This window comes from Cynocephalus volans, chromosome 4, assembly GCF_027409185.1.
Source record: "Cynocephalus volans isolate mCynVol1 chromosome 4, mCynVol1.pri, whole genome shotgun sequence".
NCBI lineage: Eukaryota > Metazoa > Chordata > Mammalia > Dermoptera > Cynocephalidae > Cynocephalus > Cynocephalus volans.
This window is the reverse complement of record NC_084463.1, coordinates 114,501,639-114,526,291: the sequence shown is the minus strand read 5'-3', so window position 1 is coordinate 114,526,291 and position 24,653 is coordinate 114,501,639. Positions and strand designations below refer to the sequence as shown.

The 24,653-nt window shown below is 33.7% G+C and overlaps 1 protein-coding gene across 1 annotated transcript in view; it reads left to right on the top strand.

Annotated features, from left to right (window-relative positions):
* The window catches only part of COPB1 (COPI coat complex subunit beta 1), a 34,604-nt gene extending 13,545 nt beyond the window's left edge, over positions 1-21,059 (top strand). The window contains exons 8-22 of the mRNA XM_063093254.1: positions 528-647; positions 2,317-2,424; positions 2,508-2,654; positions 3,383-3,528; positions 4,699-4,795; positions 6,162-6,322; positions 7,162-7,282; positions 11,304-11,531; positions 11,697-11,876; positions 14,372-14,516; positions 15,501-15,620; positions 18,365-18,510; positions 19,093-19,182; positions 20,105-20,260; positions 20,732-21,059. Coding sequence (XP_062949324.1) covers positions 528-647; positions 2,317-2,424; positions 2,508-2,654; positions 3,383-3,528; positions 4,699-4,795; positions 6,162-6,322; positions 7,162-7,282; positions 11,304-11,531; positions 11,697-11,876; positions 14,372-14,516; positions 15,501-15,620; positions 18,365-18,510; positions 19,093-19,182; positions 20,105-20,260; positions 20,732-20,791 — 2,025 coding nt within the window. The 3' untranslated portion in view covers positions 20,792-21,059. The remainder of the gene's footprint in view (positions 1-527; positions 648-2,316; positions 2,425-2,507; positions 2,655-3,382; positions 3,529-4,698; positions 4,796-6,161; positions 6,323-7,161; positions 7,283-11,303; positions 11,532-11,696; positions 11,877-14,371; positions 14,517-15,500; positions 15,621-18,364; positions 18,511-19,092; positions 19,183-20,104; positions 20,261-20,731) is intronic.
* The last annotated feature ends 3,594 nt before the right edge of the window (positions 21,060-24,653 follow it).

The following is a 24,653-nucleotide window of genomic DNA, read 5'->3' as shown; positions in this document are numbered from 1 at the left end:
GTTCCTTTGTTCTTTGCTTTGAAATTTCATCATTCTAAAATACTTCATATGTATTTTTTGTCTTATTAATAAACGTACTAAATACGTACTAAAATAATTACTGAAGGTCATCTTTATATCCTTTCTTTTTGGTGCTTTAATGCAGATGTGTTAGACTTTGCCCCTTAACTGAAATATGCTCAATAACTATACTTTTCTAGGGTTCTCTGTCTGCTTCTTTCTGCCTTGTTCCTTAGTTTCAAACCTTAATTTTTGGCTTTTGGTAAGTTTTTCTGCCTATAGCAACCCTTTTTTATCCTTTTAATTTGTAATTCTTCTAATCTTTCTAAGCTTGAAAAATAACAACTTTGTTAGCATTTAGGGAATAAAGGGACACATTCCTCAGAGCGAAATGCATAAACTCTAATGGAAGGGTTAATGAGGGTATTTTAGCTTCTTAGGGACTTTTTTCTTTTTTGTCTTATTTTCAGATACTATGTTTGCAATAGATGAATGACTTCTTAAAATTTATTTCTGTTTTTATATAGGCTGCTGCTCAGTGTTACATTGATTTAATTATTAAGGAGAGTGACAACAATGTAAAGCTCATAGTTCTGGATCGATTGATAGAATTGAAAGAGCATCCTGCTCATGAACGTGTACTACAGGTAAGTGATGCCTGAAAGATAGAGATCTTAAAATATTTTTCAGGACTGTATGGTTAGCTCAGTTGGTTAGAATGCAACATTGATAACACCAAAGTCAAGGGTTTGGATCCCCTATTGGCCATCTGCCAAAAAACAAAAAAAAACTATTTTTCAAATTTAGATCATACACAAGCCTTGGTGTCTTAACTTAAATACTTGAAGACTTGGGCCGACCCCGTGGCGCACTCGGGAGAGTGCAGCGCTTGGGAGCACAGCGGCGCTCCCACCGCGGGTTCGGATCCTATATAAGGATGGCCGGTGCGCGCACTGGCTGAGCGCGGTGCGGCCGGTCACAAAAAGACAAAAAAAAAAAAAAAAAAAAAAATACTTGAAGACTAGGCAGTTTAAATTTTGGTCAACTAAAGGGTAACTGTTGAGCCACCATAGCCTTTTGGGGTATTATTGTTTTTGTCATAAAAAATATTTACAAAAGAAATTAACATGTTATTTTTTTACCATTGCTGTGTGTACTGTACTGAGTAACTGAGTATTCTTAACAAAAGTGATATATTCACTTTAACTTAAACATAATTTACATTTCTTGGAAAATAATTTTCCCATTGAGAATAAAAGATGATCAGACTCTAGAAAATTATCGACATACTTACTTAATCCATGAGAGTAAGGATGGTTATAAAAATAAAGCCCCATAACAGCTAAATATAATGCTGATCTTGGATCAAAATAACAACAAAAAATTGCTGTAAAGGACATTATTGAGACAGTTTGAGAAATGTGAATACATACTGTACATTAGTTAATAGTATTGATCAATGTTAAATTCTCTGCATTTGGTAATTATGTTGTAGTTATATAAGAAATTATCCTTATTCTTGGGAGATATACACTAAAATGTTTAGCAGAAGAGAAAGTATGATAAAGCAAATGTAGCAAAATATTAACAATTGGTAAAGGGTACACAGGAGTCACTCTTAGGACTTTTAGCACTTTTTTATTAGTTTGAAATTTTTGAAAAATATAAGTTTTAAAGAAGCAAAGTAATTTGTAAATTAGAGTTTTGTTATATTTTAAAATATTTTTGTGCCATATATTTTTAAAAGTTTGTATTTTTAAATATTACATTTTCCTTTAGAGCCAAATAATATTATTATACTTAACAAAATTGTCAATAATTTCTTAATATTATCTAATACCGTGTCTAGATTCAGATTTTCCCAAGTGTCCCAAAGATGCCCTTTTTGTTGTTTGTCCAGTTTGTCTGGTTGTTATGTCCTTCCAATCTCTTAATTTTGAATAGTATCTTTTTTCATGACAGTTATTGAAGACGCTAGACCAATTGTCCTGCAAAACTCCCCTCCCCTCCTTCTAGATGTGTCTGTGGTGTCATTTCACTTGTTTCTAATTTCTACATTTCCTATAAACTAGTAGTTGGATCTGAAGCTTGACAGAGTCAAAGTACACATTTTCAGTTTGAATGCATCATATGTGATATTACTTCATATTGCATTACATCAAGAGATGTAAAATATCTACTTCTTCTACCACTAGAGAGATTTTATCTTTGATCAGGGATTAAGGTGAAGATGAACAGAACCTGCCTTTCTGTAGTTAAGATTTCCATGTTGTAACCAAGAAGATTGGTCTTCTTGATTTTTTTTAACTTTTTTAGGATCTGGTTATGGATATCCTAAGAGTACTCAGCACACCAGACTTAGAAGTACGCAAGAAAACTCTGCAGTTAGCGCTGGATCTTGTCTCTTCTAGGAATGTTGAAGAGGTAAAACAAAACTGTGACAGCACTTTGTAAGCTATCAGGACAGACATGATGTGATTCTCACTTATTTTTACTTTGTTCTGTAGTTGGTTATTGTCCTGAAGAAAGAAGTGATTAAAACAAATAACGTATCTGAGCATGAAGATACAGACAAATACAGACAACTTCTTGTGCGAACATTGCATTCCTGTTCTGTCCGATTTCCAGATATGGCTGCAAATGTTATTCCTGTGGTATGTAATTTTGATTACCTTAAGTCTGAAATTCTCTAAAAGAGTTTTTTTTTAAAATTCTATTTATTCAGCAATTAAACTCCAGAAATCTTAACTGTCTGAAACCACTAAATCTCATGGTCTGAAGGGATTTTTGTGTCCACTGTTAAGCTCAGAAAGATATGGACTCAGACATTCTCTTAAATCTTTATAAGAAAAACAAACAAAACATAGTGACAAAAAAAATTGTTGTTTTATTTAATGTTTGTTACAATTACCTAAAGTAAAATTATGCTGTTTATATATTCAGTAAGATAAGTATTTTTTCCAAATAGTTTTAGCACTTAACTTTAAGTGCAGTATCAGTTGAGAAAAATTCACATACCTAGAATATTTTGCTTTCTGTTTCTGTCAGATAAATAAGGTATGTTATAATTTGAAATTTTTCCTTTGAGCTCTGAATTTTCTGTAAAATGATTTTAATTGATTTAGGAGTAGCCAATTAATTTACTTTGAGTTATGGGTTTCTAACTTCTCTTTTATAGTGAGTTTTATAATAAACTTTGTTGCACCTAAAACAGAAATGCCACTGTGACTCTCTTTACTTAATAGTGCTTGTCTCTCAATTTACATTTTGTTATTAAGAATTTCTGTACATATGTTAATTTATTTCTTGCCTTAGATAATTTTCTTTCTGAAAATTGTGTAATTTTAATTGTGTAATCCAGTTTCTCCTTTTTTTCTTTTAGTTAATGGAATTTCTCAGTGACAGTAATGAAGCAGCAGCTGCTGATGTGTTGGAATTTGTTCGTGAAGCCATTCAGCGCTTTGATAACCTGAGAATGCTTATTGTTGAGAAGATGCTTGAAGTCTTTCATGCTATTAAATCTGTCAAGTAGGTTTAAAATGCATTTAAATGTAAGGTCAAGTAAGCATTTTTATCAGTTTCTATCTTTAAAGGGTCCGTTGTTAGAAAATGTAATGGAGAGGAGATGATTCAAGACAAACAGCAACCTTTACCCACCCCCACAATCAGTTAATCCATAATCTAGGGCAAAAACTTCTTTTTTAGGAATGATTTAGCTAGGTTGCTCTATTCTGATTTCCTCTAAAACATTTTGTGTCCTAAAGTGACTAAGAGCATATTTTTAAATGCTGTCACTTTTTGGATATTATTATTATTTATATTCTCCATTTACATTTATTGAAGAGAAGAATTGCAAATGCAACCTAAATCTGACAATATGTGTTTCCCTTCAGATAGCCTTTGCTAATGAGAAAGCATTGTTGCATCCACATTTTGCTTCATTTGAAGCATCTGATGGATACATTATAACAGACTTGTAATTTGTCTGCTTAGGAAGGGACCAGTACAAAATTATTTTTATGATATGAAAATGTATTAATATTTATGGAAGTGAGGAAGTTTGCTTCCTTTGAGAAAAAAATATCAAGATTTTGCTTTTGACAGCCATAATCTCTTACAGCTTCACTTTTTATAATTAATTTTTTCCTGAATAAAGTTAATTAAAATCTTAGCAAAAAGCTGACTAAAGACTTTATTCAGTTTAATATTTTCCACTGGAGAATTGTTGCTTTTCTTCCCTTTTTTTTAACCCTTGCACTTCTTTTGTATTCATTGTTCTGTTCAGCACCTTGCCTCTTCTTTTTAGTGACTACAAATAAAAAATGAATGACTTTTTATATTAAAATAATAAATTTCTTATAGTAGTAAGTGATAAAGCCAATTTACCTTAACTGTGTTTCCTAAATGGACACTTTTCTGGGAAACATTTTGGTATTTTATTTTTACTGCTGGATTTACCAATTTTAGAATGTTCCTAATGATAATGAATGAGAACAGTTATTTCCCTTTTAATGCTTGAAATTTCTGAAGAGGATTGAAACTTAACTGTTTGTTATATTCTTTCTGAAATGTTCATCCAGAGTTCCTTAGATCTGCAGAATCTTGTTTTTTTGCTTGAGCATGGATTCACAAAGAAAGATCTCTGCTTCAAGATTTGTTTGCCACGCCTGTGTTTCAGATCTTGTGTTCTTGTCCTAGGATTTACCGAGGAGCATTATGGATCCTGGGAGAATACTGTAGTACCAAGGAAGACATTCAGAGTGTGATGACTGAGGTCCGCAGGTCCCTTGGGGAGGTATGTTTTACTTCAGTAGATATTACTTTATATGGTGTTTTTTATTTTAGAATAATCTGGCTTTTCAGTTGGTTAGAGCACCGTGTTGTAACACCAAGGTCAAGGGTTCAGATCCCCATACTGGACCACCAAAAAAAGAAAAAGGCCAAGAAAAATCTGACATTTTTTTTGTTAGTTTGTTTTGTTTTGGTTTGGTTTGGTTTTTTGGCTGCTGACTAATATGGGAATCTCAATCCTTGACCTTGGTGTTACAAGGCTGCACTCTAACCAATTGAGCTAACTGGCCAGCCCCCAAAATCTGACTTATGTGGTGATTTGTTTTTGTTTTTATTTAGTGGTGTCTGGCTACAGAACACCGAAAAATGTATTTTAATTACCCAGGCAATTAAGGCTTAGGGGCTGTGGAAAATTAGAGGACCACCCCCACACTTCACCTTCCTAGCTGAGCCATAGCACCTGTTCTTTTTTCCATGTTATTTACTTTTCTTGTTAAGATCTTGTTTGAACAAAATGTTCTGTTTTTAAGAAAAGAAAAAGGCTTATAAAATTCTGCTTTACCCTATGTGTTTGAAAGAAAAATGCTTTAGAACAAGGCTTACTTTAGAATATTTTTTTTACTAAAACTGGCAGTATTTTCTCATCCAAATGACCTTATGGTAGAATAGAAAGAACAGTGGACTGCTTGTCAGGAGACCTGGGTTCTAGTCTTGGTTCTGCCAATAATTAGCACTGGGACCTTGAATACAAGTTTCTTAACCTAACTGGACATCTGTAAAAAAAAAAAAAAAAGGAATTGACATGGCTAGTGATTAAAGACTCTTAGAACTCATAAATTAGGTGATAGACTGGTATTAAGGAATAAATACATAGTAGCCACTCATTTAATTAAAAAGGTAGTTGATGAAGTTATTATGTACAAATAAGTTAGATTAATTTTAGAAGGATGAGTGCTGTTTTTGGTTAATATTTCAAGAGAAGGGATGGAGGAGATAAGGCTTAGTGAGCATCTACTTTGTGTTAGATACTGTCTATGCATTTTTCTTTTAAGTAACCTGTGGGAAAGAATTAAGGTTTCCATTTAGCAGGTTAAGAAACTGAGGCACAAAGTAGTTTAATTAACTTGGGCAGAACCATACTACTAGTAAGTGGCAGAGTAAGAATTCAAACCTAGAAACATCCAATTCGAAAGCCTCCCAGTTCTTCCTACTGTGTTATCCTGGGAAGGAAAGAAAACTGAAAGCTGAGTTCATAGTTCCAAAAATCCCATTGGGGGAATACATTCTTTAGAGAAATGATTGAATATTTAAGTATAATTTTGCTTGCTGTTGATACTATTACTAAGTTGATGTTTCCAATTGACTTCTAGATCCCAATTGTAGAATCAGAAATAAAGAAAGAAGCTGGTGAATTAAAACCTGAAGAAGAAATAACTGTAGGGCCAGTTCAGAAATTGGTTACTGAAATGGGTACTTATGCAACTCAGAGTGCCCTTAGCAGTTCTAGGCCCACCAAGAAAGAGGAAGACAGGTAATTTATGGCACCTGTGCCCTGTTCTCTTCCGTATAAAAGAGTCAAATGATTTCTTCTCTTTTATTAGTTTGTTTTTGTGACCAAAATGAAAGTTTTTGTCATTTAAGGTACTTGAAAGGAGGATGTGTAAGTTTCTACCTCCAGGAATTGTATTGATGATTTTAGTCCTCTGTCCTCTCCATCTGTATTCATTGAAATAACTGTTGTGTTAAACTAAAATTACTTTACTCACATAGAAAAGGCTAAGTGGAGGTAACTTTGATGAAATTTGAGTTTGGTTGCCCACTAGCATCTGGAACATATTTTGAAGGTTTTACATTTCTAATTGATAGAATAAAATTTTGATGTTTTCCCCTTTAATTTGCTCTCATTTTTATGGTGAAGATGATGAAGATTATGTCTGAAATTTTATAGAATACTTACTATGTGCTAGGCATTGTGCTAATAGTCTTGACAACAGCCCTTTGAGATAGAGTATTACCTCCATTTTACAGAAGAGGAATTTGAGACTGAGAGAGGTTTGTAACTTACCCAGTAAATAAATGGATGAGCTGGAATTTGAATGTAGCTCATTAGCTCCAGTAACATACATTGTTAATTAAACATTTTCTCTTACTGTATTCAGTTGGCTCTTGCAGTATTTGAAGATGAGTTTTAAAGTCATGTATTCTTTTTCTTTTTCCTTTTTTCTTAGAGCTAAAGAGGGGGTTAATTGAGGTCCTTATCACTGAAGGGTGGCAGTGAGAGTTTTTAGTAGGGTTATCTGAATCATTTATACAAAAGTTACATGCTGCTTAAGAAGTTGGTGGCTTTCATTTTCCTTAATTGCTTTGCAGACCTCCCCTGAGAGGATTCCTTCTGGATGGAGATTTCTTTGTTGCTGCCTCCCTTGCCACAACTCTGACCAAAATTGCATTGCGCTATGTAGCATTGGTTCAGGAGAAGAAAAAGCAAAATGTAAGTTCATTTTTTGTACATTTGCCAAGCAATTGAATATTGAGCATATGCATTGAACAGTGAGGGACTCAAAAGTTAATGCTAAAGTTCTAATCATGAAAGGGCTTATGGTTTAATAACGGAAATGGACATAGTAGTATTATATTATTATAAATTGATAAAGTAATACAATAATAATATTATGTAACTAGTCCAGGGGAGGAGATATAAGGATTTATGAAGTCACTTCTATTTGCTAGGATTAGACAAGAACCAAGAAATACTCTTCTCTCTCCAGCATCTTCATTCAGTCAGTCATTGTCTGTTTTATCCCAAAATGTCTCTTAAATTATTCCTATCTTTAGTTCATACCTTTGCCATAGCTTCTGACCATTCTGACTGTACACTCATTTATAATAGTATTCTTGCATTACCCGCCAACTCCCACTCCCATCCTTTGTGCTATCATTGTCCTAGATTTTTCTTCTACATGTCATGTTATAAACCCTACGACTCATCATTGTTATGTTTGTTTTAAATAGTCGATTATGTCTCTCTTTTTTAATAATTTTTTGACCATATTTTCTTATTTTTCTAGTGTCTGGACCTAGGTGGGGAGGAGGCATGCTTAGCCAGCTATAAGAGTTAGGAGCAGGACAGTACCTTCCTGGTTGCCTTTTTATCCCCCTCATTTTTTTAATTGTAAAATTTACATAACGTAAAATTTGACATTTTAACCATTTTTAAGTATATAGTTCAGTGGCATTAAGTATATTCTCATTGATGCGCATCCATCAACACCGTCCATTTCCAGTGCTTTTTTATCATCCCAAACCATTTTGTACCCAGTGAACAATAGCTTCCCATTTTTTCCTCCTCCCCACCCCGTGGTAACCTCTGTTATATTTTCTGTCTATATGAATTTGCCTATTCTAGGTACCTCATGTAAGTGGAATCATACAATTGGAGTGTTTGTCCTTAGTGTCTCTGTTTCACTTAGCATAACGTCTTCAGGGTTCATCCAAGCTGCAGTATATATCAGAATTTCTTTTCTTTTTAAGGCTCAGTAATATTCCATTGTATGAGGGTACTTCAAAAAGTTCATGGAAAAATAGAATTAAAAGGTAATACTATTCTTGCCATGAACTTTTTGAAGACTGCTAGTATGTATGTGTGTGTGTATATATGTTTATCACATTTTGTTTATCCATTGGTCTGTAATAAAGTCATCTTTTACAGAATTTTTTTAATGAGAAAAAGTTGTGTATTTACCCACATATTTACCATTTATGGTGCTCTTTCTTTGTGTAAGTTCAGATTTCCATCTGATGTTTTCTTTTTGCCTAAACAGCTCAATCATTCTTATAATGTATGTCTTCTGGTGAAGAATTCTCTCAACTTTCATTTGCCTAAAAGTCTTTACTTTGCCTTCATTTCTAAAAATCTTTCCGTGGTACAATTGTAAATATTTTTTATTTATTTTTGCTCATTTCTTTTTTGCTATTGCTAAAATAAATAAGGAATGATATAATAAAAACTATGAGAAAAAAATCACTTATGGTTACAGCACTCAGGTACAAATCTTATTAATATTTTGGTGGAGATAGAAACATCAAAAGATAAAATTAAATTAGCAGATACAATAATGGAAATCCTTTCTTACTCCAGAAAGAGTTGAGGTTGGCTTTTATCTGTGAAATACTTTTTTCCCTAGTAGTGACCATTTGTGTTTTACAGTACTGCAGTTTCACTTAACATTATAACAAACATTTTTCTCATGTTATTATAAACCCTTCTTAGTTATAATCATAATACTTAATAACTACATAATAGTTCATTAGATGCACGATTCCTTCATTTACTGTTCATATAACTGGGCATTTTTCATTTTAGTTTTAGGATTTTCAAAAGGTTTTGTTTTGTTTTGTTTTGTTTAGCTTCCCTCAAAAAAAGCCATAAATGATAATTAGAGGGCTAGGTAGCTTATAAAGTATATTATCTGTTATCAATTGCTTTTGGTTTTTGAGCAGTGATTTACTTTGTAATGTTCTCTGGGCCATTATTTATTCAAGTCTGGTCACAGTGTAATCTTTAAATTATGCTCTTTAAAAGTCTTCAACATTTTTTGTCTCAGTCCAGTTTGATTTCCTGTCATACAATGGCTTCTTTACTTCTGTACGTTGGAAGTGTTTACTGTTATCTGTTTAAAAGAGCCAGATTTCTTGTAACATCTAGTTAATAAAGTTTGCTGCATTTAGTACAAAGGAGAAGGAAAGTTTAGTTGTTTATCACCTCACTGGCACTCCTTCATTTTCCATTTCCAGCACTCTTCATTTGTGTAGATCTGAGTTTCTCTCTGGTGTTGTATACCCTTTGCCTAAAGAATTTACTTTAACTTTTCTTGTAGTGCCCATATGTTGGAAATGAATTCTCTTGGTTTTTGTCAGGAAAAAAGTCTTTATTTCTCCTGCTTTTTTTTTTTTTTTTTTTTTGGTGGCTGGCCAGTACAGTCTCCTGCACTTTTTAAAGATATCTTTGTGGTATAGAATTCTAAGTTGACAATTTTTTTCTTTCAGTATTGTAAAGATATAGCTCCATTGTCTTCTGGCTTTCTGATGAGAAGTTTACTGCCATTTTTATGCCTCTGCGAGGAATGTGTCCTTTTTTTCCTCTGGCTGGTTTTAGATTTTCTCCTTATTACTGGGTTTCAGCAGTTTGATTAGGATATGCCTTCTGTGGTTTTCTTCATGTTTCCTTTGTTGTGATTCACTGAGCTTCTTGGGTTTGTGGGTTTATAGTTTCCATCAATCTGAGAAATTTTCAATCATTATTTCTTAAGATATTTTTTTCTGTCCCCTCCTCTTTCCACTCCTGGAGACAGCATCCAATCTCAGAGAATTATTACACTTACTCTCCTGCTGGTTCTTCCCCAGGCCTTTGGTAGTTTTTCATGCATGTGTGCAGCTCAGTAGTTAGCCAAAGACAATTTGCCAAGGGCATAGAGCATATGTGTCAGAATAATGCCACAGAAAACTAAAAAAGTAAGTTGGAATTCATTTGTGGAAGACTTTGAATAGTGGACTAAGTAATATGGACTTCAGTATGAAGGCTGAGAGAAATCATTGAGGTATTTGCTTGGAGAGTGAAATGACTGGTGCAGTATAAAAATAAAGATAGCAGCAGATCACACTTAGCATCAGCAATAATTAGACATCCCAATATTATATGCCTCCTGATGCAGAAATAAAAAACATAACCTATCTAGTATTCTAGCCACAAGTGTGGGACAACTGTTTTTTAAAAAGTTGTTCTTTTTAAAAGAACAACTGGGTTCTTTTAAAAAGTCTCTGTGATTAAAAACAAACAACAAAAAGGCAGAGAACTAGTCTAGATTAAAAGGGACTAAAGAGTATAGTAGCCAAGTAAAATGCATGAAGCTGATCCTGAATTTAAAAAATAAAATAAACACATTTTGAGATGATTTAGGAAGATTTATTTGAATTCAGAGTATAGTAGATATATTCTGGAATTGTTAAATTTCTCCAGTGAGAAAATCTTATGGTTTTATAGGACACTGTCCTGATTCTTAGGAGATGAATGCTGAAGTATTTTTGAGGTGAAAAATCTTACTTTCATATGTTCAGCCAAAAAAATGAATGTTTAGGAAAATAAAGTAAATATGGCAAAAGTAAATATGGTAAAGTGTATTGTTCTTTAACTTTTCTGTAGTTGAGATTTAAAAAGATAGCATCAGCCTGTGAGAGGGTTAGAGGGAAAGACTGGAGCAAGGGAAAACAGTTAAAAAGCCATTGCTGTTTTTTGTTTGAGGGTTAAGGAAGTCTTAGGGTGGCAGAATAGAAAGGAAGGAGAAGGGTGCAAAAAAGGTGTTAATGGAGATAAAATCTAAAGGATTTGAAATCTTACTCAGATGAAGTAAAAAGTTAAGTTTATTTCTTTCTTGTATTGTGAGTTATAATAAAGTGATGTTATTGCAATTGGCGAATCATAACATGATAAATAACCCATTTCTTTACTTTTCTAGTCTTTTGTTGCTGAGGCTATGTTGCTCATGGCTACTATCCTGCATTTGGGAAAATCGTCTCTTCCTAAGAAGCCAATTACTGATGATGATGTTGATCGAATTTCCCTGTGCCTCAAGGTCTTATCTGAATGTTCACCTTTAATGAATGACATTTTCAATAAGGAATGCAGACAGTCCCTTTCTCACATGTTATCTGCTAAACTCGAAGAAGAGAAATTATCCCAAAAGGTAAGGTTTACATGATAAGGCCATAAAAGTACTTTTTTGTTTTTGTTTTTTTATTTTGTTGATTTTCAGTCATTATATGTGAGGGCTGTCCCTATTAAAAGCCTATAAAAAGCTACCATTCTTCCCAAATTAAAGAGAGACGTGTGTATTGTTTTCTCAACACAGAAAGAATCTGAAAAGAGGAATGTGACAGTACAGCCTGATGACCCAATTTCTTTCATGCAACTAACTGCTAAGAATGAAATGAACTGCAAGGAAGATCAGTTTCAGCTGAGTTTGCTGGCAGCAATGGGTAACACACAGAGGAAAGAGGCAGCAGATCCCCTAGCATCTAAACTTAATAAGGTAACAAAAATGTCAAATACACCATAAGTTATTTAAATTGGCTACTTAAGAAACTAGTAATCAAGAAGTTGCTGGATCTGCTGTTTTTTAAAATAAAAATAACTATTACACAGCATCAGTTTTTGTGAAGGCACTGCGATTGATAGGTTCATTAAACCTCTATTGAAACTTAGAAGCTGATAAAGTACTTCACTGCATAAGATAGTACTGTAAATCTATTATGTGATTATATAACTTGATCCAGTTGTGTATGGAATCATAGACTATTAAATAGAGCTGGGAGAATCCTTAGAGGTCAACTATGGTTTTTAAAGGAAAGTGAACAGGTAGGGCTCAGGCCTCTTCCCCTAAACCTTGACCTCAGCATCTGTTCCCTGTTACTTTAAACAGCAACCTTACTTTTTTTAAAAGTTTCTGCAGGGCAGAAACAACTTCACTTTTATATTCTTAATATATTGAGTTCCATATAGGATTTTATTAGGAAAACAATTCTACTCTTTTAAGTATATAAACTTAAGAATCAGTGATCTAGTTTAATCTCTCATCTATTAGATGAGTGAACAGTCTTAAATTGATTTTATTCAAAATAAAGTCAGTAACAGAATTGGAACTACTGTACTTAAAACACTTTCCCTCCCTTAAAATTGCGAATTGATATCAACAATATTATATTTATAAATTTTTTAAATTTATATTTTGAATTGTACTAAAAATTACATAACATAAAATTTACCATTTTTAAGTGTACAGTTCTATGGCATTAATTAAATTCACATTATTGTGCAACCATTTCCATACTTTTTTCATCTTGTAAAACTGAAACTCTGTATCCACTAAACAATACCTCCCCATTCTCACTTCCCCCCAGCCCCTGGCAATCACCATTTTACTTTGTCTCTATGATTTCGATTACTCTAAGAACCTCATATAAGTGGAATCATACAGTATTTGTCCTTTTGTGACTGGCTTATTTCACTTAGTGTGATGTCTTCGTTTCATCCATGTTGTAGCATGTGTCAGAATTTTCTTCCTTTTTAAAGCTGACTAATATTTCATTGTGAGTATATACCACATTTTGTTTATCCATTCATCCTTCCATGGATATTTGTATTATTTCCACCTTTTGGCTATTTTGATAATGCTGTTGTGAACAAGGATGCACAAATATCTTTTTGAGCCCCTGCTTTCAGTTCTTTTGAAAATATACCCAGAAGTGGAATTGCTGGATCATATGGTAATTCTACTTTTAATTTTGTTGAGGTACCTCAATACTATTTTCCGTAGCAGCTACACTATTTTACGTTCCCACCAGCAGTGCACAAGGGTTCCAATTTCTCTATATCCTTGTGAATACTTGTTATTTTCTGAGTTTTGTTTGTACATTTTGTTTTTTGTTTTTTGATAGTAGTCATCCTAATGGATGTGGCAGGGTATCTCATTGTGGTTTTGATTAGCATTTCCCTAATGATTAGTGATGTTAAATATCCTTTCAAGTGCTTATTGTCCATTTGTATATCTTCTTTAGAGAGGTGTCTATTAAAGTCCTTTACCCGTTTTTTAATTGGGTTCTTTGGGGTTTTTTGTTTGAATTTTAGGAGTTCTTTATATATTCTAAGTATTAACCCCTTATCAGGTACATGATTTGTGAATATTTTCTCCCATTCTGTAGGTTGCCTTATCACTCCATTGATAGTATTCTTTGATGTGTAAAGTTTTTAGTTTAATTTTTAATTTTTCTTTTGTTGCCTGCGCTTTTGGTGACAATATTCCTCTTTTTAAAAAAATAATTTTTACTTATTTATGTATTCATTTTTGGCAGCTGGCCAGTACAGGGATTGTACCCTGGACCTTGGTGTCACAGTATTACATTTTTGAAGTGGTGTACTTTGGAAGTGCTATACTTTCATAAATTTTTTTGTGCGGAGCACAAAATTTTGTCCTTGTGGCATTACAAGCATTTCTTGTTATATAATCTTTAGTATTTGAGCTTGGGTAGCAGGTTCTACCACATTAACTGAATTGTATTTGGTTCCTGAGTTTCAGAGAACAAACTGTATTTAGATACTTACTGACAGATTTAACTGAAAATGTATCCAAATGTCCTCAGTTGCTAAATTGTGATAATGTTTAATGTATTTGCTAAATATATTCATCTTTCTACTACTGAACTACTAAGACTTAACATCAATATATAAAACATGCCTTATACTGAGTTACTAGTTTAAAAACCAATAGATGCCTGGATATCATCTTTTAAGTTAGAATTTAAAATTCTACAATATTTGAATAACTTTTTTTAAGCTCTAAGACTTGTTATTTCTAATGTCCTCATTTCCATTTTATTTCTGCATTACAAAACAATTTTATTATACCTATCTCAAAATGACTTTTCTAATCTAAACATGTTTATTAATTACCTACCAGACTTAATCGTTTGGCTAGGATATGTTTGGTTAAATAGTCATTTAATTATGTCTTTATTTTTGTTTTGATAGGTCACCCAGTTGACAGGTTTCTCAGATCCTGTATATGCAGAAGCTTATGTTCATGTCAATCAGTATGATATCGTCCTGGATGTACTTGTTGTGAACCAAACCAGTGATACTTTGCAGAACTGCACATTAGAGTTAGCTACTTTAGGTGAGGAAATTTACCATAAAGAAAAGATGTTGTTACATAGTAGATTTTTATGGCAGATTATGAAGGAAAGTACAGAGGTTTCAGTATAAGAATTCTCCTGAACCCTTTGTAGCATTTTGAATCAAGGCTTAGTTTTACATTTAACATTTAGATGACTTCAACTCCAGTTTTCTGAACCTCTTCCATACTGACGTTCTATGCTTTTGGCACATTTAGATGGGTTCATTCAATGAGCTTGGTCTAGCAAATGTCAGGTTTTTTAGGTATAATAACTGCTGTTTAAGTTACAGATTTACCAAGTAGCTCACTTAATTAAATTTTTAATGGCCTTAGTACAGTACTAAGTATTTTCTGAATCCATTACTGTTACCACATACCACCTATGGCAAAAGTAGTGCATAATTATCACATTTAGCAACATATCTTTTTTTCTTCTTAAGAAAGACATGAGTCAGTCTCTCTCTGACATCTTCTACATTTGATTTTGAAGTTGGAAAATGTAAATCTTATATAGGAACAGTGCAGTGGTCTCAGCAAATTCCATATGGCTTTTGCAAGAGTTAAGAGACATTACGATATCAAGAGAAAACATACTTTTGCAATGTCTCCTTCAGCATAGCTTGATGCCTATGTAAAAACTATGTCTCTAAGAATTTACAAGTCTTTTTGCAGGTTATTCTTCCTTTGTAATGGAGTGTAAAGTTTAAGACCTAATCTTTTTGAGGAGTTTGTATTTATTCACTGAAATAAAATGTTATGCTCAACACCCACCCCACATGAGTAAAATATGGAATTATTCTGAGACGCTTATTACCTTTGAAAAGAAAATTTGCCTGTTGATATGAATAATGATATTAACTGATTATTTTGTCTTCATATTTGAATCGTATTCTTGTCTGTTCCTTATTTGCTAGACACTAGAAGGCTGCATACATTTTAAGGTTTTATGGTTAATATATTTATTTTTAACCACTCTTTTTTCAGGGGATCTGAAACTTGTGGAAAAGCCATCCCCTTTGACTCTTGCTCCTCATGATTTTGCAAATATTAAAGCAAATGTCAAAGTAGCATCAACAGAGAATGGAATAATTTTTGGTAATATAGGTAAGGTACTATTTTATGGCATGTGATGTTTGAAAAATTTTATTAAAGAAATTTTATAGTGAGTAGCTGTGGACATTGCTTAAGGACAGGACCTTAACCCATTTATTCATCATTTATGGGTCACTTTCTATGTTTTCAAGCATTGCAATATATCCTGGATGTACAAAAATGAACCAGATGGGTTACTGTCCTTAAGAAACTGTTGGCAAAAGGAGGAGATAGATAAGGAAATATATAATTATAATACAACATTAAAAGAGCTTGTTTATATATTATGGGCTTTGTGATCATAGAGGAAGAAAATGCTAATAGTGTGGAAGGCTTTATAAAGGAAGAGGGTATGTTATCAAAGGATAATATTTGAACTGAGTCTAAAACTTCATATAGGCATTTGTTGCCAGGCACACTATTTCAGACCTAGGGATTAGTTTGTACAGAAGCATTCAGTCAGTAAGCATATTTTGTAGCAATTTCTGTCATGGGGATGGGGCTACCATGGTGAGGAACAAAACATCTGTCTTCAGATAGCTTGTAGTCGAGTAAAGGAAAACAGATATGTAAAATAGATATGCGCATTACGTATGGTAAGTGCTATGAAAGAAACCTGTGTTACATAAGGTGGGAGTCTGTGAAGGGATTTGGTCAGTTTTCAGAGTGGAGGTAGTTTGGGGGAAAAGGTTAGGAAAGGCTTCAGGGAGGAGCTAATGCTTGAGTAGGGTTTTAAAAGATCAATAAGTGTTGTACAGATAGACAAGGATGCAATTGGAACAAATGTAAGTAGTTTGATATACCTGGGGTTTAGAGTGGGCTAGAGAGTGGTGGTAGGAAAAAAAATGAGTGGGAGCCGTGTTTTACTTGCTGTGTTAAGGATTTCAGACATTATCTGTGGAAAGGGGAGGCATTGAGGAATTGTGAATGAGTAAGTTAAATGATCAAATATTTCTGCAGTAGCACTATATAAGATTGGTTGGAAGAGGCAGGAAAATTAACTATTAGACTATTGCAGAAGCCCAAGTGAGAGATGACAGAGGGCTTGAACCAATGTAATAGTGGTTGGAATGGAAAGAAGGGCTGAACATAATAGATGTTAAGGAGATGGTTACTGACTGAAGAGGAAGTGGCTAGACTAACCCTTGGATTTCTGGACTGGGTTAACTGGGCTGCTATATCAGTCATCAAAATAGGAAATACAGGAGAGAAAAACACATTTGAGAGAGACAGATAATAAGTTAAATCTTGAGCAGGTTGAGTATTAAAGTGTCCAAAGATATTCAAAAGTAGTTGATATGAGTATGGAACTTTTATTTTTTTTTGGCAGCTGGCAGGTATGGAGATCTGACCCATGACTTTGGTGTTATAAAGCTGCACTCTAACCAACTGAGCTAAGCAGCCAGTGCCCTCCACCCACCCATTTATTTATTTATTTATTGTATGGAATTTGAACAAGAGGTCTAAGCTAGAGATAAATATTTGTTTGAAAGCCAAAAGAATAGAAGAAACACCCAGAAAGGGCACTGAGTGAAAAGAGGGAGAGATTGGAAAACAGAATCCAAGAGAACAACAATATATTAGAAGCTTGGTCAGAGGAGGAGGAGCCTACCCAAGAATCTGAAGTGTGGTTAGAGAAATAAGGGAAAATCATCAAAAATTATCTGAAGCTGCAAAAAACCAAGGAACTTGAAGTCTGAAAGATCGGTCTTTTTGGGTTTGGCAGTCAGTGATCTTAAAACATTTCGTGTCATGTCTTGGGCAGTGGTGGTGGGTTGAAGACTAAATAAAAAGACATTAGTAAATAGTTAGATTAGATTAATAAATAGACAGTGAGTGTAGGCTATTCTGAGTGCAGGATCTCAGCTTTGATAGGGATCAAAAGTGAGGGCAGTAGCCAGAAGAGAAGGCAGGGATGAGGTAGGATCGCTTTTTTTTTTTTTTTTTTTTTTTTAAGATAAGAGAGCCTTGATTATATTTATAAACTGTAAGGGAAGAACATTGGTAGAGAATAGGAAGGTAAACACATAAAAGTGAAAGACATAGTGATTGATGGAGTGAGATCCTGGACCAAAGCAGGGATTGCAGATGGCAGGAAGCATTAATTTTGAAGAGAAAAGGCAGCCCTTCTCTAATATGAAAGGGAAGGAGGTGAGAGTGGATTCAAAAGAGAAATTTATTTTTAGATGTAGGGCTAAAGATTAAAGGAGCTCAGTTTTCTCTGAAAGTAGAAGACAAGGAAAGAAAAAGAAGAGGCTAGAAAGAGGAAATGTAGTCTTCAATCAGATAATAACTTTCTACTGTGGAAGAGTCAGTCATAGAAGCAAATAATCTTGTATTAAGTACTATGGTTCAGCAATATTCATTCAAAAATAATAGGTAAGCACCTACTGTGGGAACACTGTACTAATTGTGTGTCTGCTGCAGTGTCTGGCTATGTAGCAGATACACTACGCACTATGTAAGTACAAAATGTGCCTGAGTTTGAATCCTGGCCCCACCATTTATCAGTTGTGTGCCCTTCAGAAACTTCTCTAACTTCTATGTGCTTTTGTTTCCTCATCTGTAAGATGAAAAATAATAATATCAGATAGGATTGATAGGAGTATTAAACAGATGTTTGTAAAGCACTTAGAATAAAGTCTAGTACATAGTATTATATAAATATTTGCTAATATCATAATTATTCAGATATATTTAACCTCTTAAAATTAGAATTTGCCCCTGGTGATTGGGCGTCATTTTGTATATTTCAGTTTATGATGTCTCTGGAGCAGCGAGTGACAGAAATTGTGTGGTTCTCAGTGATATCCACATTGACATCATGGACTACATCCAGCCTGCAACTTGCACTGATGCTGAATTCCGTCAGATGTGGGCCGAATTTGAATGGGAAAACAAAGTTAGTCCTTGGGAGATTTCTTTGTACTTCTTAATCTTTCTTCCTTTTGGCTAGTGTTGAGAGGTTCTCTGATAAAAGTTATCCCACTAAAAAGTGTCAGATGTGAAAAGTAAACAGTCTTTTAGTATCTGTTTTTGCAAATTACCCTTAACTGATAATCATGCAAGTAAGTTTGGTAATTTGCTGTTGTAAATTGATTAGAGTTTCAGTTCTATGATTAACCTCATTGATTAAGACATTATAGACAATATTCCATCCCTTCTATGTATGAATAATAATTTACCATTGACTCTAGTGTCCAAAAGAGGCTTTGCAAAGTCCATGGCCTGCTGAGGCCTTTGAGCCTTGATTTTTGTTAGAAATATTTTATATGCTTATATTGATCATCTGTGAGGTTATCTGTATCTGAAAGTACTAATACCAATCTGTAGTTTGTTGGATTTAGTGGAAGATGTCATTTACCTTTTTGTTGCCTACTCCCCACCCTAAATAGTTGGAAGGAAGTTCTAATATGAAATACCAGCAATTCATACTTTTTCATTGTAAGATATATGATCTCCTGACTTTTCTCTCTGTCTATAGGTGACGGTTAACACCAATATGGTTGATTTAAATGACTATTTACAGCACATATTAAAGTCAACCAACATGAAATGTCTCACTCCAGAGAAGGTAAAATTTGAATTAGTATGAATATAGAAGATTCTTGGCTTTCTTGTCTTTCCCACAGTGTATTTTTGTTATTATTCAGCTTGGGAAAAGCAGTGTCATTCTGGATTAGGTAAACCCCATAGAATATATAAACTGCTTACCTTTTTCTGTTGGAATATACCATCCTACTTGTTCATAGTACAGTGAACTAATTGAATAGTCAAATTAGTTTTTTCATTTGAATCTTCTTTTAGTTAGAGACTTTTTCCAAAATAATTTATTTGTGGTACTGGATTAGAAAATGTTCATAAAATACTCTTCTGTGGGCTCTGATGGTAGGTCAGAATATATCTATATATAGAATTGTTGGTATACTATGACTTTCTGCTATGTTTATGTGTGAAAAAAGACTAGAAAGAAAGAAAAATGAAGCTGGAATATTTTTTCACGAATAATTTTCTTTATAAAATATTTTTCTTTATAAAAAAATATTCTCAGGAATTTTTTTCTTTATAAAATTTCTGTTAATGGTATAATATTTACCTTGTTAATAAAAGAATGTCTCCTGCCAAACAAGTAGATTTTAATTCATATATTAGTTTATTCAACAAATACTGAGTCCAACAAAAAATAATCTCTTCCTTCGTGGAGCTTAAGGTCTTGTACAGGAGACAGTCAAACAAGTGTAAATAGAGAATATATAAATACAAATTGGAATAAGTACTATTGCTTTACAGTCAGGCTTATTGAGGGATAATATACACACAGTAAAATTCATACTTTTTGCATATATAGTTAGTTCTGTGAGCATTGATAAACTATAACAGTCATGTAACTGCCACTGCAGAGGTACTATTTTAAGTGATAATTCACTTATGCTGTTTGGTTTTGCCTATGGATAATACTCTAGTAAAGTTTGGGATTTATCACAAATTTCTTCCAGGCCCTCTCTGGTTACTGTGGCTTTATGGCAGCCAATCTTTATGCTCGTTCCATATTTGGAGAAGATGCACTTGCAAATGTCAGCATTGAGAAGCCAATTCACCAGGGACCAGAAGCTGCTGTTACTGGCCACATAAGAATTCGTGCAAAGAGTCAGGTAACAATTCCTTTTTTGAAAACATTTCTAAACTGAACAAAGGAAGGAAGAATTTATGCCTTTCTTATTTCTGTATGTAGTATCTTCTGTCATACTCATGTTTTGGGTATTAAATGCATATGTATAATAAATAGCATTTTCTGAACAGAAATAAAAGTTTTACCTTATTAAAATGGCCCACTTTTTGGACCTATCATTCTGGAATATTTGCTTAAAACCAGATTGATTCCTGTGGGATATTTGTGAAATAGGCTTTTTGAGTTTTTTGAAAGGCAAGGTACAAACCAGTGACTATTTGTAAATCTAGCACTAAAAAGTACTTAACCCAGTAAAGATTTGATGAATCTGTTTTGTACATCTTTGATTTTGTTGTTGATTTGGTGTCATTGAGTGGGGGCTTAGTTAAGATGGAATAACCTATGGGTTGTACATAGTTTCAATAATTATAAACATCTTTGTTCTTCTTTACAGGGAATGGCCTTAAGTCTTGGAGATAAAATCAACTTGTCTCAGAAGAAAACTAGTATATGAGATTAAACAAAAAGTTCTCGAAGCTTTACAGATAAAATTTAGGTATGGGCTTATTGGACTCCAGCATCTTTTGTACTCTTTCATGCTTTGTGTTATATAGAATCTGAGTTCATGCTGAATGCATTCCAGCCAATAATTTATAGCCTTTCCCTTAAATCAAGATTGAGTTTAAAATTATAGTTTGTCTTTTGTCTTAACAGTTCTAAATGCTGTACTCAAAGTATATAATGTTTCTCACATGTACCAAGACCATTTTCACAGTACAATAAACAGATCTATTCTTAAATTTTTTGTTATTTTATAAATAAATGAATAATTACATAATTTTAGTTATGTAGCAGTGGATTTATTTTAGTTGGGTTATAGATTTCTATTATAAATTTAAATTACTCTTTGACTTGTGAATATATGCAGCCTTACCAAGAGAATTTACAAATTCAATGATACAAAATGAGACAGGCCTTGATTTACTTGATTGTTTTTTACTTATTTAATATTCCAACATCAGTATCCCTAAAAATGCTTTATGTTCTAAAGGGCTTTTCTCTGGAATTTAGCTCAAGAGAGAAAGTACCAAAATAACTTGAGAAAACAGATCCATCTTCAGTTTAAAGGAGTATTATGAACCCTGACTGAAATAGACATACTGTTCTTAAATTATCCTGAATCATAATGAAAAGTAGATAATTCAAAATAGATTTTTAAATTATTCACATTTAGCTATGGATGTTCTATGTTTGTTAGGAATTAAATTGGTTCTAGCTAAAATCAACTCAAAATGGATTAAGGATTTAAATATACACCCTGAAACAATAAAACTTCTTAAAGAAAACATAGGAGAAACACTTCAGGAAATAGGACTGGGAACAGACTTCATGAATACGACCCCAAAAGCACGGGCAACCAAAGGAAAAATAAACAAATGGGATTATATCAAACTAAAAAGCTTCTGCACAGCAAAAGAAACAATTAACAGAGTTAAAAGACAACCAACAGAGTGGGAGAAAATATTTGCAAAATATACATCTGACAAAGGATTAATATCCAGAATATATAAGGAACTCAAACAACTTTACAAGAAGAAAACAAGCAACCCAATTAAAAAATGGGCCAAAGAGCTAAGTAGGCATTTCTCTAAGGAAGATATACAAATGGCCAACAGACATATGAAAAAATGCTCAACATCACTCAGCATCCGGGAAATGCAAATCAAAACCACACTGAGATACCATCTAACCCCAGTTAGGATGGCTAAAATCCAAAAGACTCTGAACGATAAATGCTGGCGAGGTTGCGGAGAAAAAGGAACTCTCATACATTGTTGGTGGGACTGCAAAATGGTGCAGCCTCTATGGAAAATGGTATGGAGGTTCCTCAAACGATTGCAGATAGATCTACCACACGACCCAGCTATCCCACTGTTGGGAATATACCCAGAGGAATGGAAATCATCAAGTCAAAGGTATACCTGTTCCCCAATGTTCATTGCAGCACTCTTCACAATAGCCAAGAGTTGGAACCAGCCCAAATGTCCATCATCAGATGAGTGGATACGGAAAATGTGGTACATCTACACAATGGAATACTACTCAGCTATAAAAACGAATGAAATACTGCCATTTGCAACAACATGGATGGACCTTGAGAGAATTATATTAAGTGAAACAAGTCAGGCACAGAAAGAGAAATACCACGTTCTCACTTATTGGTGGGAGCTAAAAATGAATATATAAATTCACACACACACACACACACACACACACACACACACACACACACACACACACACACACACACACACACACACACACACACACACACACACACACACACACACACACACACACACACACACACACACACACACACACACACACACACACACACACACACACACAAAACCGGGGCGGGGGGGAAGAAGATTTAACAACCACAATTACTTGAAGTTGATACGACAAGCAAACAGAAAGGACATTGTTGGGGGGGAGGGGGGGAGGGAGAAGGGAGGGAGGTTTTGGTGATGGGGAGCAATAATCAGCCACAATGTATATCGACAAAATAAAATAAAATAAAATAAAATAAATAAATAAATAAAATTGGTTCTAGCTAATTACTAAAGCTGCACTGGGAGAATTCAATTCTAGAGGATTCAAAAAGCTGTCCTATTTCCATATTGTTTCTGTGCCTTACTCTCTCCTTCCCTTTTCCTCACTTTACATTAGGGCTGGGCACCATTACCCCCAGTATGATTCCAAATGCATTTCTGAGCTTTTTCCCAGAGTCTGATTGTGCTATCCTTTAGGCTCTTGCCTTCACTGGAGATGATTGTGGTCTGATCTTTTAGCCAAAACTGAATTTAGACTATTATACTTTGTCTTCTAGCTAGGCTTCAGTGTACATCCCCATGAGTCCATACATAGGTATACGAAAGAGTGAAAGTAGCATCTCCTATTTTAGCAAGTGCAATGATTTGTTTGGAGTGTAAGGATATTCATACCTTGTATGATGACATAAACTGAAGCCACTTGCATTTTAAATCAATAAACCAGAGAATAACAGGACATTTGAGATTCTATAGCACTGAAATCTCAAAAAAGCCAATGGCTACCAAATGGAAAGGACACTAAGAATGCAGGAAAGAGGTTCATTTGATGCATTGAGTCAATGGGTGGAGATTTGTGATTAGAACAGAGTAATTGATGCAACTTTGGATTAGATTATTTCCCAAACTGTTGTATTGAACATTAGCCTCCTTAAATGTCATTAGATACTCTTGCAGAAAAAAGGAATACATAGTCAAGTAAATTTGGGAAAAGATACATGCTATCCTGTACTGGAGATTTAAAGTGCATATTAGTATTCTAAAGATTCTGAAAGGTCCGCCAGTAAAGAAAGTAGATGAGTTTGGTTTAACCTGGCATATCCTAATCTTACTTGACCAGGGAATCCTTTTTTTCATGGAATACCTATTGACAATATATAGGACAGGAAAAGTAACTTCGCTTTTTTTTTTTTTTTTTTTTAGCATATTAAAGATGTTAGTCTTGTATTCACAGTCAACCAGTATTACATTTAAAATCTCAAGGAATTCTGCCTCTGTGTGTCCTAGAATATATGAGTACCTCTTAAATCTCTCAGAAAGTCACCAGCCAAACATTCTGGCCATTTTTGTTGGAATCAAATTACCCTGCATTACCATTTTTTCAAATTCGTAAATAAGGAGAACAAAGAAAAAAAAGTTAATACAGTTGTCAGATACATTAAGCTGTTTATTAGCATTTGATTAGCTTCATGCATATAATAAATGAACTGACTTGGATAGTAGGACTTTGTTTAGAGAGCTGTTTACACTGTGCCCTCTTGATTTGTGTATAATATATATTCAAAAGTAGTGGTTACTCACATTAGAAGATACCATATAATGAGGACTATGATGTCTGGTAAGAGAATAAATATTATCTAACACCAAGTAAGGACTTCATTTATTAATGTATTGAATAAAAAACCTGTAAATCTTATGAGAATTAAATGGCCCTATGTTTCACTAATATGACGCTAGAGGGAGCTCTATGCTGTTTTCATTTTTGGATTAGAAGTGATTGACGTTTAAAGTTGTTTTTATAAGAAGAAAAAGCAAGGTAATTTTTCTATTAGCAAGGTAATTCATAAATAAGAACAAGGAGAAAGAAGTTAATACTGTTGTGAAATACATTAAGCTGCTTACCTTACCTTGTTTACCTTGCTAATAGAAAAATTACATAGCTTTTTCTCATAAAAACAACTTGAAAAATGCCAAGATTGATAGTGATATTTTGCTACCTATCAGAATCTTTTCTACTTGATTTCGAAGTAATATAGGAGA